The sequence below is a fragment of the Meles meles genome, chromosome 6, assembly GCF_922984935.1.
Source record: "Meles meles chromosome 6, mMelMel3.1 paternal haplotype, whole genome shotgun sequence".
Lineage (NCBI taxonomy): Eukaryota > Metazoa > Chordata > Mammalia > Carnivora > Mustelidae > Meles > Meles meles.
The window spans coordinates 124,242,159-124,258,812 of NC_060071.1; the positions used below are offsets into that span (position 1 = coordinate 124,242,159).

A 16,654-nucleotide genomic window follows, 5' to 3' on the forward strand; every position below is an offset into this window, starting at 1 on the left:
GATCAAGAGTCATATGCTTTACTGACCGAGCCAGCCCGGTGTCCCTGTATTTTAGACTTTTTACACCACGAGGAATTTGAAACTGATTTTAACTCCTTTCCTGATGGTGAATCTGTCAGCTACCTACATACTGATTTATCTAAGTAAGAAAATTGCAGATGACTGAATAGTTTAATTGAAGCCTAAAACTGGTGAAGTCACCTGCCATTTCCTTTCCAAGTACTTTCTAACCTGATCTCAAATACAAGGCAAAATTAGTCAAGGCAAGGAAATATTTTGGCATTAAATTCTGAATCACTAGGGTACTTTTTTAAGGATTTCAATATATTAGTTTTAAAAAGTGCTCCCAGGGGCGCCTGGGCGGCTCAGTGGGTTAAAGCCTCTGCCTTCAGCTCGGGTCATGGTCTCAGGGTCCTGGGATCGAGCCCTGCATTGGGCTCTCTGCTCTTCGGGGAGCCAGCTTCCCCCTCTCTCTCTACCTGCCTCTCTGCCTACTTGTGATCTCTGTCTGTCAAATAAATAAATAAAATCTTTTAAAAAAAGGAAAAAAAGAAAAAAAAGTGCTCCCAAACAAGACTCATAGCTTATATACCACAAGAGTTTGGCTCCCAGGGGAAAAGTTTCTAAGTAGGATCTGAAAAATCCTACAGGGTTTTAAAATAATAATCATAGGAATTACTTACACTTAGAGGAGCAGTACAGGCTGAGATCAGAGCAGGCAGAAATGCACAAGGCATTAGACTGCCTGTAAGAAAATTCTTATCAGTAATGGTTATTTAGTAAACAAAATGAAACATCAAAGAAAGTCTTTAAAGGCAGAAATATACTCTCATCTATCTGAAATGAGCTGGGAAAATTGCTTTTGAACTGACTAAAAGCAAGAAGCTTTCCTGTATTTTTATGTCTCATAATTCCTACCTTGTATTCTACACACTCTCTCTCTTTTTAAGATTTTATTTATTTGACACAGAGAGAGAGAGAGGGAGAGATAGATCACAAGTAGGCAGAGAGGCAGGCAGAGAGAGAGGGGAAGCAGGCTCCCTGCTGAGCAGAGAGCCCAATGTGGGGCTTGATCCCAGGATTCTGAGATCATGACCTGAGCCAAAGGCAGAGGCTTAACCCACTGAGCCATGTAGGCACCCTACACTCTTTTTTTCTTTGGAAACCAGTAGAACATAGTATGAAATCAATTATACCTCTGCTTTTTTGAGATTATATTATTGTTTCCTGTAGCTAAGAATATCAGAAAGCTTGGATATAATTTTCACAGAAAATATGCAACACACTGGTAAATTCACCAAAATCTGAAAAACAGATAATTGTTAGGTTCTAAAATCAGAAAAGGGTTTATCAATTACATGTGAATGGAACAAAAATTCTGGTGGTAATTTGACCATATTGACTTTAAGTCAGCTTTACAGTTCAATGCAAGTTTTTTGTGAACTGTTTCTGTGATTTTAAAAATTCATGCAAAGTGATAATTACTGCATAGTTTATATACTCAAAATGTTTTCATGTAAGAACACATATCAAAGTTTATAATCACAGAACTGAATACTAAATGTTTTCAGGGAAAATGTCGGGAGAAATAGTATACAAAGATTTTCAAAATTAATTAACTAATTAATTTTAAAGGATCTTATTTATTTATTTGAGAGAGAACATGAGCCCCACACAGGGCCCCATGTGGGGCTTGATCCCAGGACCTGAGACCATGACCTGAGCCCAAAGGACACTCAACAGAAGCTCCTCCAATCGTCAGATTTTAAAGCAGTTGAGGGACCAATCCAGTTGCAGAAAAGGGTGGGTACAAATTATTTAAAAATTTGGTTAACACTTGTTTTGAAAAAAAGTTCAAATTATATTTTATAAAAGAAATTGATAGTTCTTGCTTTTCATTGTTTTACATCTGGGTGGCTCAGTGGGTTAAGCCTCTGCCTTCGCTCAGGTCATGGTGTTGGGGGTCATGGGATCAAGCCCGGAGTCTCGCTCTCTGTTCGGTGGGGAGACTGCTTCCCCCGCCCCCGCCTCTCTGCCTGCCTCTCTGCCTATTTGTGATTTCTGTCTAATAAATAAATAAAATCTTTAAAAAAAAAAGGAATATGGGTCATATACACATATTCAGTTAATCATAATAGCAAATAGTAAGTGCTGTGTCAGAGATGTGAGTGAGTGGTGAATAATTGTGTGGAGGTTATAGGGTACAGACTGGAAGGTACCGGAAGCTCCTAAGATGAGTCAAAGTGTGAGAGAAAAACAGCATGACTGTATGGCAATTATGAGAAAAGGCTTTTGATTATATGATCTCATGTATATAAATGGCTAATATGTTCAGAGGGTAAAGTTAGCATTTCTTTCTTTTTTTTTTTTTTTTAAGATTTTATTTATTCATTTGGCAGAGAGAGAGAGACAGAGAGAGCACAAGCGGGCAGAGCATCAGGCAGAGGGAGAGGGAGAAGCAGGTTTCCACTGAGCAGAGAGCCTGATGTGAGACCCTGGGATCCTGACTGGAGCTGAAGGAGGACGCTTAACCAACTGACCCATCCAGATGCCACTAAAGTTAGCATTTTCTTTTTATTTGTAGCAAAGTTCAGTAAATGCAGATTATAATTAAGATAGGTATCTATTAACCATAAAACCCAATTATTAAATATACCAAAAATAATAATTTGAATCTGAACTTGTCTAAATATTTATCATCAAGGCTTGTAAAAAATGTAGGCAAGTTAAAAATATATATGTATAGTACACACACATATAAAACATAAATGAACTACTTTATGGAGGCAGGAAAAAGGTTACAAAAGCTAAAGAAAAATGAAAGAAAATACTCTTACATTTACAGATTTAATTATATATTTTTAACAAACTCTATTTTTTATCCCCAAATATAATTATTAATTTATATTGATAGAAAAATATTTTAAATTTTCAGTTAAAAAGTACAATCACTAAGAGGCACCTGGTTGGCTTAGTTGGTAGAGCATGTGACTCTTGATCTTGGGGTTGTGAGTTTGAGCCCACATTGGGTATAGAATTCATTAAAAACAAAATCTTTAGGGACACCTGGGGGGCTCAGTTGTTTAAGTATCTATCTTCAGCTTCAGGTCCTGGGATCCAGTCCTGCACTGGGCTCCTTGGGTCAGCAGAGAGTCTGCTTCTCCCTCTGCCTGCTGGTCCCCCTGTGTGTGAGCTCTCTCTCTCTGACAGATAAAATCTTAAAAAAAAAAAAAAAAAAGAGCCTGGGTGGCTCAGTCATTAAGTGTCTGCCTTCAGCTCCTGCTCTGTGGGAAGCCTACTTCTCCCTCTCCCACTCCCCCTGCTTGTGTTCCCTCTCTCGCTGTGTCTCTGTCAAGTAAATAAATAAAATCTCAAAAAAAAAAAAACCTTAAAAAAAAAAAACAAAACCCAAACCAAACTTTAGGATCCACCTAAAACATTAGGATTAAAAAATGGAAAAAGATATATCAAGAAAGCACTAATCAAAAGAAAAGTGGTTTAACTATATCATTATCAGAAAACGCTTTAATACAAAAAACATTAAGATAAACTCAAAGCAGTGATACAGGTTTGATTCACGAAGAAAATATATTATCTCTAAATCTGTATATATAGAATAATAATATAGACTCATAATCTATAAAACAAAAATTGGCAGTACGATTTTTTAAAATATGTTATTTATTTATTTGAGGGAAAGAGTGAGAGAGAATATGAGAGCAGAGAAGGTCAGAGGGAGAAGCAGACTCCGCATGGAGCTGGGAGCCTGATGTGGGACTTGGGATCATGACTTAAGCTGAAGGCAGTCACTTAACCAACTGTGCCACCCAGGCACCGTGGAAGTTCTAATTTTTACAGAAATAGCTAAATACATTATCCTGTAGAAGATTTCTCTTAATAAATGATAGATTGATCAGACAAATCAGTAAGATCTGAATGAATATGAAATTTAATCTAATGAATACACAGAGTAAGTACTGTACACAACAGCTATAGTATATTTTCAAACACACCTTGACAGTGCATTTTAAGAAATTTGTCTATCTACTGGGCCATAAAACAAATTTCTCAACAAATTTCAAGAGATCAGCATCATGTAGATATTCTACGATTAGGCTAGAAATCTCGAACAAGAGAAAACTTGTAGGGAAAAAAAAATAGACACAGAGATTAAGAAATACTCCTAAATGACTCTTGGGTTAAAAAAGAGATTATAATGGAAAATACTCTAAATTAAATCATAATAAAAATACCACATTAAAAAACTTGGGGGATGCAGCTAAAGCAGCATGCGGAGGAAAATTTATAACCTTAAAAAAATATGCTTATACTGTCCAGAAGTTAGCTGAAAATAAGCTAAGCAAAAGTAGGAAAGTAAGACAAAATAAACCCAAAGAAAACCAAAAGGGGAAAAGAAAGATAAGAGCAGACATTAAAAAACAAAATACAACAAACAAACAAACAAACAAAAAAACCCAACAAAATACAATAGAGAAGATTAATGAGGTAAAACAAAATGTCCTTTAAAAAGATTTAAAAAAAAAACTGACAAATCTCTGGTGAGGAAAAAATCAAAGAAAGAAGAATAAAGGCACAAACAACATGAGGAATAAAAATGGGGAAATAATACTTATTCAGGAGAGATTAAGAGATTATATTTAAATAAATTTATGCCAAAAATTTGAAAATTTAGATGAAACGGACAACTTCCAGCATAAAAACAACAAAAAAATAGTTCTGTAATGATTCAAAAAATTGAATTAGTAAACAAAAAGCTTCTAACAAAGAAAAACTCTAGGCCCAGGTATTTTTAATGTTGAGCCACCAAATTCAAAGAATAAGAAGTCCAAATTTACAGAAACTATTCTAGAGCATGGAAAAAAAAGGAAACAGCACCCAATTTATTTTATGAGGCTAGTGTAACCATACATAGAGTAGAGAAAAAGGAAAATGACAAGTCAGTATCAATAATGGTGGTAGATGGGGGTGCCTGCGTGGCTCAGTCGTTAAGCGTCTGCCTTAAGCTCAGGTCATGATCCCAAGGTCTTTGGATAGAACCCTATGTCGGGCTCCTTGCTCAGTGGGAAGCCTGTTTCTCCCTCTCCCACTCCCCCTGCTTGTGTTCCCTCTCTCACTGTGTCTCTGTCAAATAAATAAATAAAATCTTAAAAAAAAAATGGTGGTAGATGCTAAAATCCTAAACAAAGTATTAGTAACTGTATCCAGCAATGTATAAAAAAAGTATTGCATTATGACAAGGTTGTGTTTATACTAGGAATGCAAAGTTGTTTTAACATTAGAAACTTGACTATAATTCACTACATACACAAATTAAAAAGAAAATGACACTACGTTTTCAAAAAATGCAGAAAAAGCATTTTATAAAATTAACATCCATTCATGAGAAAGGAAAAACAAATCCTCTTAGCAAACTAAGAAAAAGAGAACTTCCTCAATCAGATATTAAAGGATATCACAAAACACCAAGAGCAGATGTCAGTAAACTATAGCCTGGAGGCCAAATCTGGCCTACTGTCTTTCTTAATAAAGTTTTACTGGAACTCAGCTATGCCCATTCATTTACATCTTATCTGTGGCTACTGTCCAAGGGCACAAGAATTGTGAGAGACTGTGGCCCTGAAAAGCTTAAAATATTTGCTACTTGGCTCTTTACATAAGAAGTTTACTGATTCTGACCTACAGTAAACATACCACCATGAAGTCAGTGAAATACCTTAGAAAGAAGTAAAGTGAAATACCTTAGAAACATCTGCTTTTAACAAGTCAGTGAAATACCTTAGAAAGAAGTAAGTGAAATACCTTAGAAACATCTGCTTTTAACAAGCAAAAATACTATCTTACCTTTTGTAGAGTGTTAAATAATGACTTAGAATTATTTTTAGAATTGGCCTGCACTGCTGTTTTATTTAATTTCAACTCCCTTTCACATCGTGCTAATTCCTTTTTGAGTTTCTCTCTTCGTTGTTGGTCTGCATCTGATGGGGAAAACAAATCTTTTAAAATAAAGAACAAAACAGAAAAATTAAGGTTTTGGTCTTGGAAGACTAATAAAGGGCACATTTTTTTTCCTTGCTAAAAATGTTTATACTATTGATATATATAAATAAAAATCCATACACTCTTCTGTACAAAGGGAAGTTAACAAATATTTAATTTACAGAAACTTTAAGTGCCTTATTTAAAAAACATAAACAAGATGTGACAAACTGGCTAAGCCTAACAGCTCATGGAAGCAATTCCTAAAAACTTAGATATTCACAGCGATACTGAAGGTGAGAAATGCTTTATGTGTTGTTTGTGACTCTGTCATCACCAAATGCAGAGTCTGAATTAGTCCATATACTCTCCCCCAAATGCAGTAGTATTGTCAATAACATCACATACCATATAAATTTAACTTTTATAGATTTCAAAAAGATAACATTATTTTCAATTAGGATAACTGATTTCTACTATATCTTAAGTACTATTCATTTGCAAATACAAATGAAAAAAGTGGTTTTGCACTTTAGAATGCTTTAGGTCAGGTACTGAGTTGTTATCAAAGATTTATCATTGTATGAAGGCTGAAAATGGTGAAATGAAAGCTAGTCAAATTTCAAAGTTAAATATAAGGTTAACCATAATCAAAATGACTTATATTTTCATATAAAATTAAAAATTTATCATATACTTTTAAAGTTGGAACTTATCCCAATTTAATGGACAAGATAATTTCAAGTTTCAAATCACTCTGATTTGAATCAATTTATAAAAATTTCTACAAGCTTAAAAAATAAACTAATTTTTAAAGTTTGAACTATATTTAAAAATAAGCATGATAAAGTAAATATATTTATTATTTTAAAAGGTAGACTGTAATATAGATGACTCTCGAACTGTATGGGTCCACTTATATGTGAATGTTTTGCAACACAGTACTGTAAATGTATCTTCTCTCCCTTGTGATATTTTTCTAATTTTTAATTTTTGTTTTTTTTAAGACTGTACTAATTTTTTTACAGAGAGAGACACAGCAAAAGAGGGAACACAAGCAGGGGGAGGGGGAGAGGGAGAACAGGTTTCCCGAGGAGCAGGAAGCCCAATGGAAGCTCAATCCCAGGACCCTGGGATCCTGTGACCTGAGCTGAAGGCAGACACTTAACGACGAGCCGCCCAGGCACCCTGTGATTTTTTTTTTTTAAAATCTAATTAGTAACTCGGCCATTTTTTTAAAAAGGTTTTTTACTTTTAAGTATTCTCTACACCCAACACAGTTCTCAAATTTACAACCCCTCGATCAAGGGTCCCATATTCTACTGAGTAAGCCAGCCAGGTGCCCCCCACCCCTTGTGATTTCCTTAATAACATTTTTTTCTCTAGCTTACTCTATTGTAACAACACAATATATATAAAACACATGTAACACACAAAGTATATGTTAATTGACTATGTTATCAGTAAGGTCAATAGTAGGCTCTTAGTAGTTAAGTTTCTGGAGAGTCAAAAACTATAGTTATTTTTGACTATGTGAGGGGGTTGGTGCCCCAACTTTGTCAACTGTTGGTGTCAACTGTGTTACTTTCAGTTTATTCTATCCTCAAATGCCTGTTTAATTATTAACTATCATATGTGTAATATGTAATATATTATTATATGTTATTATTACTAATGTATTAACTACATTATAGCAGATAATATCTGTGGAGTGAATTAACAGAATTTTTTCTGTCAAATCTATTATTTCACTTATAAGTAAAACAAGTGAGTAAAAAAAATCCTCAACAGAGTCCTCAACACTATCAATTTTTAAGTACTTCCATATTACCAAATCTGTCCAACCTATTCATTTAAGTAATACCTCCTCATATCATTCATAAAAATCAACTCTAAATGTATCACAGACTTAAATGTGAGAGATTAAACTATAAAACTCTTAGAAGAAGACAGAAGAGTAAATCTTTAGGACATTGGGCGAGGCAAAGATTTCTTAGGTACAAACAATTAAAAAAATTAGACTTAAAATGAAAAACTTTTAAACATTTTTAAAGATTTTATTTATTTATTTGACAGAGAGAGAGAGAGATAAATCACAAGTAGGCAGAGAGGCAGGCAGAGAGAGAGAGGGGGAAGCAGGCTCCCTGCTGAGCAGAGAGCCCAATGCGGGCTCAATCCCAGGACCCTCAGGTCATGATCTCAGGGTCGTGGGACTGAGATGCACATCTGGCTTCATCTGGGTGTGGAGCCTGCTTAAGACTCTCTCTCTTCCTCTTGCCAGCCCTACTCCCCCTAAAAAATATGGACAAAAGATTTGAATATTTATCAAAGACAAGCAAATGACCAATAAGCATATGAAAAAATGCTCTACATCGTTAGTCATGAGGAAATGCAGATTGAATCCATAATGAGATACCATTTCACACCTACTAGAATGGCTGTAATCAAAGTGGGAGTCAATAAGGGGGCACCTGGCTGGCTCATTTGGAAGAGCATCCAACTCTTGATCTCAGGGTCAGGAGTTTGAACCCCACACTGGGTGCAGAGATTACTAAACAAACAAACAAACAAACAAACAAAGGGAGTCAATAACAAGTGTTAGCAGGGATATGTTGGAGGCAAGAAGGTAAAATGGTACAGCCCCTTAGGAAAAGAGTTTGGCAGTTTCTTAAAAAATTAAATATAATTTTGCCGTAAGATTTAGCAGTTCCATTCTTAGGAATATACCCAAAAGAAATGAAAACTTACATCTACACAAAAGACTTGTACTTGAATGTTCTTAGCAGCATTATTCATAATAGCCAAAAAACCCCAGAAATAATGCAAATATCCATCAACTGATGAATAGACAAAATATGGTATTATCCATACAATGTAATACCATTTAGCAATTAAAAGGAAAGAAGTACTGACAAACGATGACACAGATGATCTCAAAAAACAATACGCTAAGTGAAAAGTGTAATGCAAAAAACCCCATATTCAGTTTACATGAGATGTCTAGAAAAAGCAAATCTAAGGAGAAAAAAAATGTTGATCAGTAGTTGCCTGAAGCCAGGGAATAGAGAACAGCCACAAATGGGTATAAGCGATCTTTTTGGGCTGACACAAATGTTCTAAAATTGGTTTGTCATGATGTCTGTACAACTTTTAAACTTAGTAAAAATCAGTGAATCTTATTTAGTTAAGTAAGCTCTATGCCCAACATCGGGGTTGAACTCATGACCCTGAAATCGAGTCACATGTTCTACTGATATGAGCCAGCCAGGAGCTCCTAAAATAATGAGGTATTCAAATCATTTGTCAATAAAACTGCTATAAAAAGTAAAAAGTCTTTTAATGCAGTCAAATATGGGATTTTTAAAAAAAGATTATTTATTTGAGAGAGAGAGAGCGAGCAAGGGAACAGGTGCACACGAGCTAAGGGAAGGACCGAGGGAGAGAGAGAATCCTCAAGCCGATTCCCTGCTGAGCACAGAGCCCAACACAGAGCTCATTCCAAGACCCTGAGATCATGACCTGAGCCAAAACCAAGTCAGATGCTTAGCCCACTGAACCACGTAGGCACCCCTTGAATATGGGACTATTTAAACAATTCAACAAACTATGTAGAGCTATTCTAGCTTAGATACTATGAAGATTGAAATGATTGAGTCAGTAGTCTGTTAGAAGAGAGTATCTTATAGAAACAGATGGCTCAAACCAAGAGATTTCTTTTTTTAAGTGTCTATAAAATCTGTTTCTAGGTTAGTTATATTAATTATAATGAACATCAGCTCTATAACACAAGAATAATGATTATTAATTACACTTTGGTTTGGTGATAACAATCTTTGTAATTCTTCTAGCCATCACAATTTTCTTCAATTACATGGCAAAAAAGAGAACCTCTTGCCTCAACTGACTAAAAGCAGAAAGAACTCTGGGATAAATAAGCACTAGTTAAATCTAAATTTCAAAAACATAAAAGAGGAGCATTCTTTAAATACAATCTGTATGCTGTCAATTCTCAAATTTTTTCTTCCTTTTTTTCTTTCTCTTTTCTTTCTTTTCCTTCCTTTCCTTTCCCTTCCCTTCCCCTCTTTCTCTTTCTTTTTTAAGTAAGCTCTGTGTGTTTGGGTTAGTTGGACAGTTAGAGCCAGGGTCCCCAAGAAGAAAGCAAAGAGCCAAGACAGCTAAGACAAAACTGTATTAGCACCCTGATTTGCAGCTGAGACAAGACCACAAGAGCACCCTGTCTAGCAGCTTTTGCAAAATATCCTGAAACAAAACAACCAACCATAGAACATGGGTCACTATCACTTAGTCTCCAAATGTCAGTCCACAAGATCACCAACACGTGAATAATAACCTAATGGGTGGATGGGTGCATGATCAAAGCCTGACTGGCACACCTTAGCAGCCAATCCACAGGGCCCCCCTACTCAGGATGCTTAAGATAGTTTCATGAAAGAGTTTATAAAAACCCCCACACTTAAAAGCTCAAAGGGCAACCCTCTTGGGTCCCCTCTCTCTTTGGGAGCTCTGTACTACTATTGTTCAATACACTTTGCTGCCCACCACTCTGTCTGGTTTACCTCTTCATTCTTCAAAATGGCAGGACCAAGAACCATGGGCACTAAGGGAACAAAAATCCTGTAACATATGCCCAAAGTGGGGCTTGAACTGATGACCCCAAGATCAAGAGACACATGCTCTGACTGAGTCAGCTGGATGCCTCAAGTTACCGTTACTTCTTATCTGCATTCCTTTCTCTTAACTAGTCATTCTGCTTCTATCATTGCCCCTTATGGACTATTCTCGACTCAGTAGCCAGAGAGATGTTTGTAAAAGTTAAACTGGCTCTATTCCTCTTCTACTCAAGACTCTCCAATGGCTTCCAACTCCATGCAGAGTGAAAGGCAAAGCACTTGCACTGGCTACAGTCCACCAAGTCTATTCTCTCTGTCCAACCTCAGTAACTTCTTCTCCTAACACCCTTCAACTGGCCCACTGCACATCAGCTAGATAGCTTTCTTTGCTGTTCCCTGAATACACCTATCACAATGCCATTTCAAGGCTTTTGTACTTGCCATTTCCTTGGTCTTGATTGGTCCTCTTCCCCCATCTACCCACATGCCTCTCCCTTAGTTCTTTCAGATTTCTGCTCACTTTCTCTGTAGGCCTTCTCTTCCAAGCAGACTCGCAATCTCCCTTATCCTGCTTGATTTTTTCCCCATTGTATTCATCACCCTCTGACATAGTCTGTATTTCCTTATCTTTTTAAAATTTTTCTTATCATTTGTCTCCTTCAACTAGAATGTAAGCTCTATAAAAGCAGGTCCTTTATTCCCTCCACTTCCTTTTATTCCAAGGGCCCTTAGAACAATATCTAGCACATAGTAGGTGCCTAATATTCGCTGAATTAATCAATGAATAAACTCTGGTGAACTAAACAAAATATTACACAAAATGCCTGATTATTTTAAATTGGTGAACATCAATCTTAGATACCAGGGCTTGATTCAGGAAGAGGATTAATACACACATTCAGGCAGGCTTTTTAATACTCAATCTAAATTAAAAAAGATATAATCTATTTACATAATTAATATCAGTATGAAAATTTAGCAAAACTTTCCCATTTAGAAGTGATCTTAGTTAAAGATTATCTGATAATGACAACTGGGTAAAAACATTTTCATTGAAATGATTCAGATTTTTTTTGAAGACTGCATTTTTAAAAAAGATTTTATTTATTTATTTGACAGACAGAGATCACAAGTAGGCAGAGAGGCAGGCAGAGAGGCGGGGGGGGGAAGCAGGCTCCCTGTTGAGCAGAGAGTCCGATGTGGGTTTTGATTCCAGGACCCTGGGATCATGACCTGAGCTGAAGGCAGAGGCTTTAACCCACGGAGTCACCCAGGCGCCCCTACTTATGGATAATTTTTAAAAGTTACAAAATACTTCCTCAAAAGGCAATATATCAACACCCATTAATAGGATAGCTACTATCAAAGACACAGAAAATAACAAATGTTGGGGAGGATGTGGAGAAACTGGAGCCCTTGCACACTACTGCTGGAAATGCAAAATGATGCAGCTGCTGTACAAAATACTATGGTGGTTTCTCAAAAAACTAAATAGAATTGCTGTATGATCTAGCAATTCCACTTTTGGGTATATACCCAAAAGAATGGAAGCCGGTCTCAAAAAGATATTTTTACGTCCATGCCCACAGGAGAATTATTCACAATAAACAAAAGGTGGAAACAACCCAAGTGTCTACTGAAATATGACTGTATAAACAAAAAAGCCTTAAAAAGGAAGGAGATTCTGACATATGTTACAACATGGATGAAATTCAAGCACCTTATGCTAGGTGAATTAAGCCAGTCACAAAAGGAAAACTATAGGATGATTCCACTTACATGAGGTACCAGAGTGATCAGAGTCAGAGACAGAAAACAGAATGATGGCTGCAAGGTAGTTATTGTTTAATGGGTATGAGTTTCAGTTTTGCAAGATAAGAAGGGTTCTAGAAATTGGCAGTAGTGACAGTTTTACCACAGTATGAACACAGCCAATGTCACTGAAATGGTTAAACTGGTTAGACGTACAAATGGTTAGGATGGTAAATTTTATGTGTAGTTTACTGAAAGGTTTAACAATTTTTTATTTATGTTTTAAGTTAGTTAGCATACCGTGAAATATTGCTTTCAGGAGCAGAGTTCAGTGAGTCATCATAGATGACACCCAGTGCTCATCACAACTGCCCTTCTTAATCTCCATCACCCATCTAGCCATAAGTTTTTTTTAAAAGTCAGTATGTGAAAAATAACTTACATTTGATGCTGGCACTCATGCTTAATGGAACCGAGCAGTCTACTGCAGCTGAAAAAAAATTAGCTGTTTAATAATATTCTTAATAGTTATGAATGACAACAAATATCAGATGTGGAAAGCACAAAAAGTTCCAGAATTTGCAGTTCCTTGTTTTGATTTTTATGGTACTTCTAGAGATGAAAAATATAATACCCTTGATAAAAAAATACACGGGTTGGGATTAATAGCTCATTGGATACTGCAGAAGGAAGTATTAGCGAACTTGAAAATATAGCAATATATTCAAATTGAATATGAGTATTCAAAATGAAACAGAGTAAATAAAGATTGGAAAATAAATGCATAGAGCATCACTGACTTAACCTACCTCTATCCTGCACTTAGCATACCTGTAATTGGAGTCCCCATATAAGCACCCTCAAGACATACTGTAATGCTACAGTAATTAAGGCAGTACGGTATTTTTTTCTTTTAAGATTTTATTTATTTATTTGACATGGGGGTTGGGAGAGAGAGCAAGCACAGGCAGGGGGAGTGGCAGGCAGAGGGAGAAACAGGCTCCCCACTGAGCAAGGAGCCAGATGTGGGGCTTGATCCTAGGACCCTGAGATGACGACCAGAGTCGAAGGCAGCTGCTTAACCGGCTGAGCCACCCAGGCGCCCAAGGCAGCGTGGTATAATAAAGACAGACATGTAAGATCTAGAACAGAACCAAAAAGTCCAGAAATTTACCCTCAAATATGCATCAGCTGTCTTTCAAAAACTGCCAAGGCAATTCAACACAGAAAGGACAATTTTTTCAACAAATGGTACTGGGAATATCTGGATATTCATAGGCAAAAAATTGATACTTAAGTCATATATAAAAACTCATTCAAAATGGATCACAAACTTAAATGTAGGAGCTAAAACTTATACTTCTAGTAGAAAACACAAGAAAATCTTGTGTCCTAAGATTAGGAAAAGATTTCTTAAACAGGATATGAAAAGTATAAACTAGTAAAATAACTGAAAAGTTGAACTTGATTTCACATGTCACAAAATACAGTTTTTCTTTAGATTTCTCAGTCATTTAAAATATAAACTTCATAAAATGCGAACTACAATTTAAAAAACTTAGGCGCCTGGGTGGCTTAGTGGGTTAAGCCTCTGCTTTCTGCTCAGCAGGGTGCCTGCTTTCCCCTCTCTCTGCCTGCCTCTCTGCCTACTTGTGATCTCTTTCTCTCTCTGTGTCAAATAAATAAATAAAATCTTTAAAAAAAAATAAAATAAATAAAAAACAGCTCTTTAAATGAAAAAACAAAAATTTCTTGGAAGACATTGGTGAAAAACTTGTGAAATTCAAATAAGACCTGTAGTTAATAGTATTCTATCACTATTCAGTTGCTAGTTTTAATAACTGTACTGTGGTTATGTAAGATTTTGACATTAAGGAAAGCTGGGTGAAGGGTTTCTGTGACATTATACTATTTTTACTACATTTCTAGAAGTCTAAAATAATTTCATAATAAAAATTTTAAGAAAATAAAAAGTCCCATGAGAAAATGTATCTGATACAGGATCTGTATTTAAGATACAAAGAACTTTCACAATTTAGTATTAAGAAACAACTTATTTTATAAAATGGGCAAAACATCCGAACAGTTATTTCACCAAAAAAAAATCTACAGCTAGCAAATAAGCACAAGGAAAGTTGCTCGACATCATTTGGCATTAGGGAAATACAAGCTAAGACCCTGATGAGTGACTTCAATCTTCATTAGAATGGCTGCAGAAGGACGGCCAAAAGGAAGTGAGAATGTGGAAGTGACAGAAACATACAATGGAACTACTCACTCTGGAAAACAGGCAGTTTCTTAAAAAATTAAACATACTTAACATTTTACCCAACAATTCCACTCTGAGTGAATACATTTATCGGAGTAAAAAGGAAGCACATGTTCAAAGACTACACATGAATGTTTATAGCAGCTTTATTCCTAATGGCCAAAACTGAGTCAAAACAATCCAAATATCCACCAACTGATGAATTCATAAGCTAACTGTGGTATATTCATTAAATGGAAAACTGCTTAACAATAAAAAGGAAGAATTAAGGATGTACATACCAACATGGATTAGTCTCCAGAGCATTAGCTAATTGAAAGGAGCCAGACACAAAATGATACACAGTGTATGATTCCATTTATATGAAATTCTCGAAAAGGCAAAACTATAGTGATAGAAAGCAGATCAGTGGTTACTAGGGACTGGGGGAAGAGACTGATTGCAAAGGACTAGGGAGAACTTTTTAGGGTGATGGGAATGTCCTATATCAGGGATCAGTGAATAGTTTTCTGCAAAGGGACAGATGGTAAATCCTTCAGGCTTTACGGAGTGATTATGGCCTCTGTCACAACTAGTCCACTCTGCTCGTTAGTGCAAAAGCTACCACAGACAATATATCCAAGAATGAACATGATTGTGTTTATTTATGGACAATGAAATTTGAATTTCATGTGACTTTCACATGTTATGAAATATTGTTCTTTTGATTTTTTTCTGGCTGTTTAAAAACATAAATATAAATATCATTCTTAGTTCAAGAGCTGTACAAAAATAGGTGGCAGGAGGATTTGGCCTACGAGCTGTAGTTAGTCAATACCTGCTACAGAATGATTGTTGTGGTCATTATACAAATGTATAGATGTTCCAAAACACTTAACTATATGCTTAAAATTGGCTGATTTTATTGTGTATGTTATTCTCTCAATAAAGCAACAAAAAAGAAAAAAGTGGTAGCTGGCATCCTCTTTGTACAAATTTTTATAGTAGATTTGAAAACAAAAGAGCAGATTACAAACTTTTATTATATTAAGATCAATATCTAACCACAAAAAATATATTATGGATAACACAGGTAAAATCAGATAATATAGTTATCATACAGATATCAAATACAGTTAATAAAAATGGCATTCTGAATTTTCTACGTATAAAAGTTAGAGTTAACAGTTGATATCTTACCACACCAAACGCAAATCCATTTATACATATTCATTTTTGCTACAGATTTACCCTAATTAGAAGTGAAGCTGAGGGTTTAAATTGGGTACAGAAAGTTCATATTTGCACATTTTTACCTTTGGCTGAAAGGATTTTATTATAGTGAACAGCCATGTGATTCTTGACCAGGTGGAGAGTACTTAGTCTGAGAGAGGAGGAGTCAGTGCAAAAAGCTAAAAATTAAAACATATTTAATAATTATATATTTAGAATGAATATAAAATTCATTATGAGATAAACAAGATACTGATTATTAAGTTCATTTTTATAAAATGTTCTGAAAATTAACCAACAGACATACTAACCTGTGATGCTGAATATGTCCTAGCCTTAATCTTGCACTGATAACTGACGCGCTATTGACTACTTGGGTTCAAACCTTTCTAAGACTGAGAGTTTGGGAAGAAAATGTAGAATATAATCTATCATTATATTTACAAAACTGTTTCTTATTGGCAGGACTCAATCTCACAACTAAAAATGTTTAGCCACTTGGATGATTATAAAATAATGTTAGAATTGTTAAAGGTTGAATAAATCAAACAAATTTGAAACTCAAATACTATGCAAAGATTCTTTTCTGAGAGGCAACTTCTAATTTTATACCTGAAAACACCATCAGTTTACTGCACTCTTCTTCAAGTATTAGGACTATCTTAAGACAAATATAGTCACATAGAAATTCCAAGACATTAAACTTCTCAATTTCATCTAAACTGTTTAAAAGAAACATTAGAAATTTATATTAGTATAAATGTATAAAATGTAAATAAATGTAGGCATAACT

The 16,654-nt window shown here is 35.4% G+C and overlaps 1 protein-coding gene across 8 annotated transcripts in view; it reads right to left on the bottom strand.

Moving 5' to 3' along the window:
* Positions 1-16,654, bottom strand: part of SPATA7 (spermatogenesis associated 7) — a 40,379-nt gene that overhangs the window by 15,720 nt on the left and 8,005 nt on the right. For 3 of the 8 annotated variants that reach the window (XM_046010245.1, XM_046010250.1, XM_046010251.1), the window contains 3 exons: positions 15,945-16,040; positions 12,823-12,870; positions 5,863-6,014 (listed from right to left, as the gene is read on the bottom strand). In XM_046010245.1, coding sequence (XP_045866201.1) covers positions 5,863-6,014; positions 12,823-12,870; positions 15,945-16,040 — 296 coding nt within the window. Of the gene's footprint in view, positions 1-5,862; positions 6,015-8,423; positions 8,890-12,822; positions 12,871-15,944; positions 16,041-16,654 lie in introns of those variants that run through there. The other 5 variants (XM_046010246.1, XM_046010249.1, XM_046010248.1 and 2 more) reach the window with 5 other exon arrangements.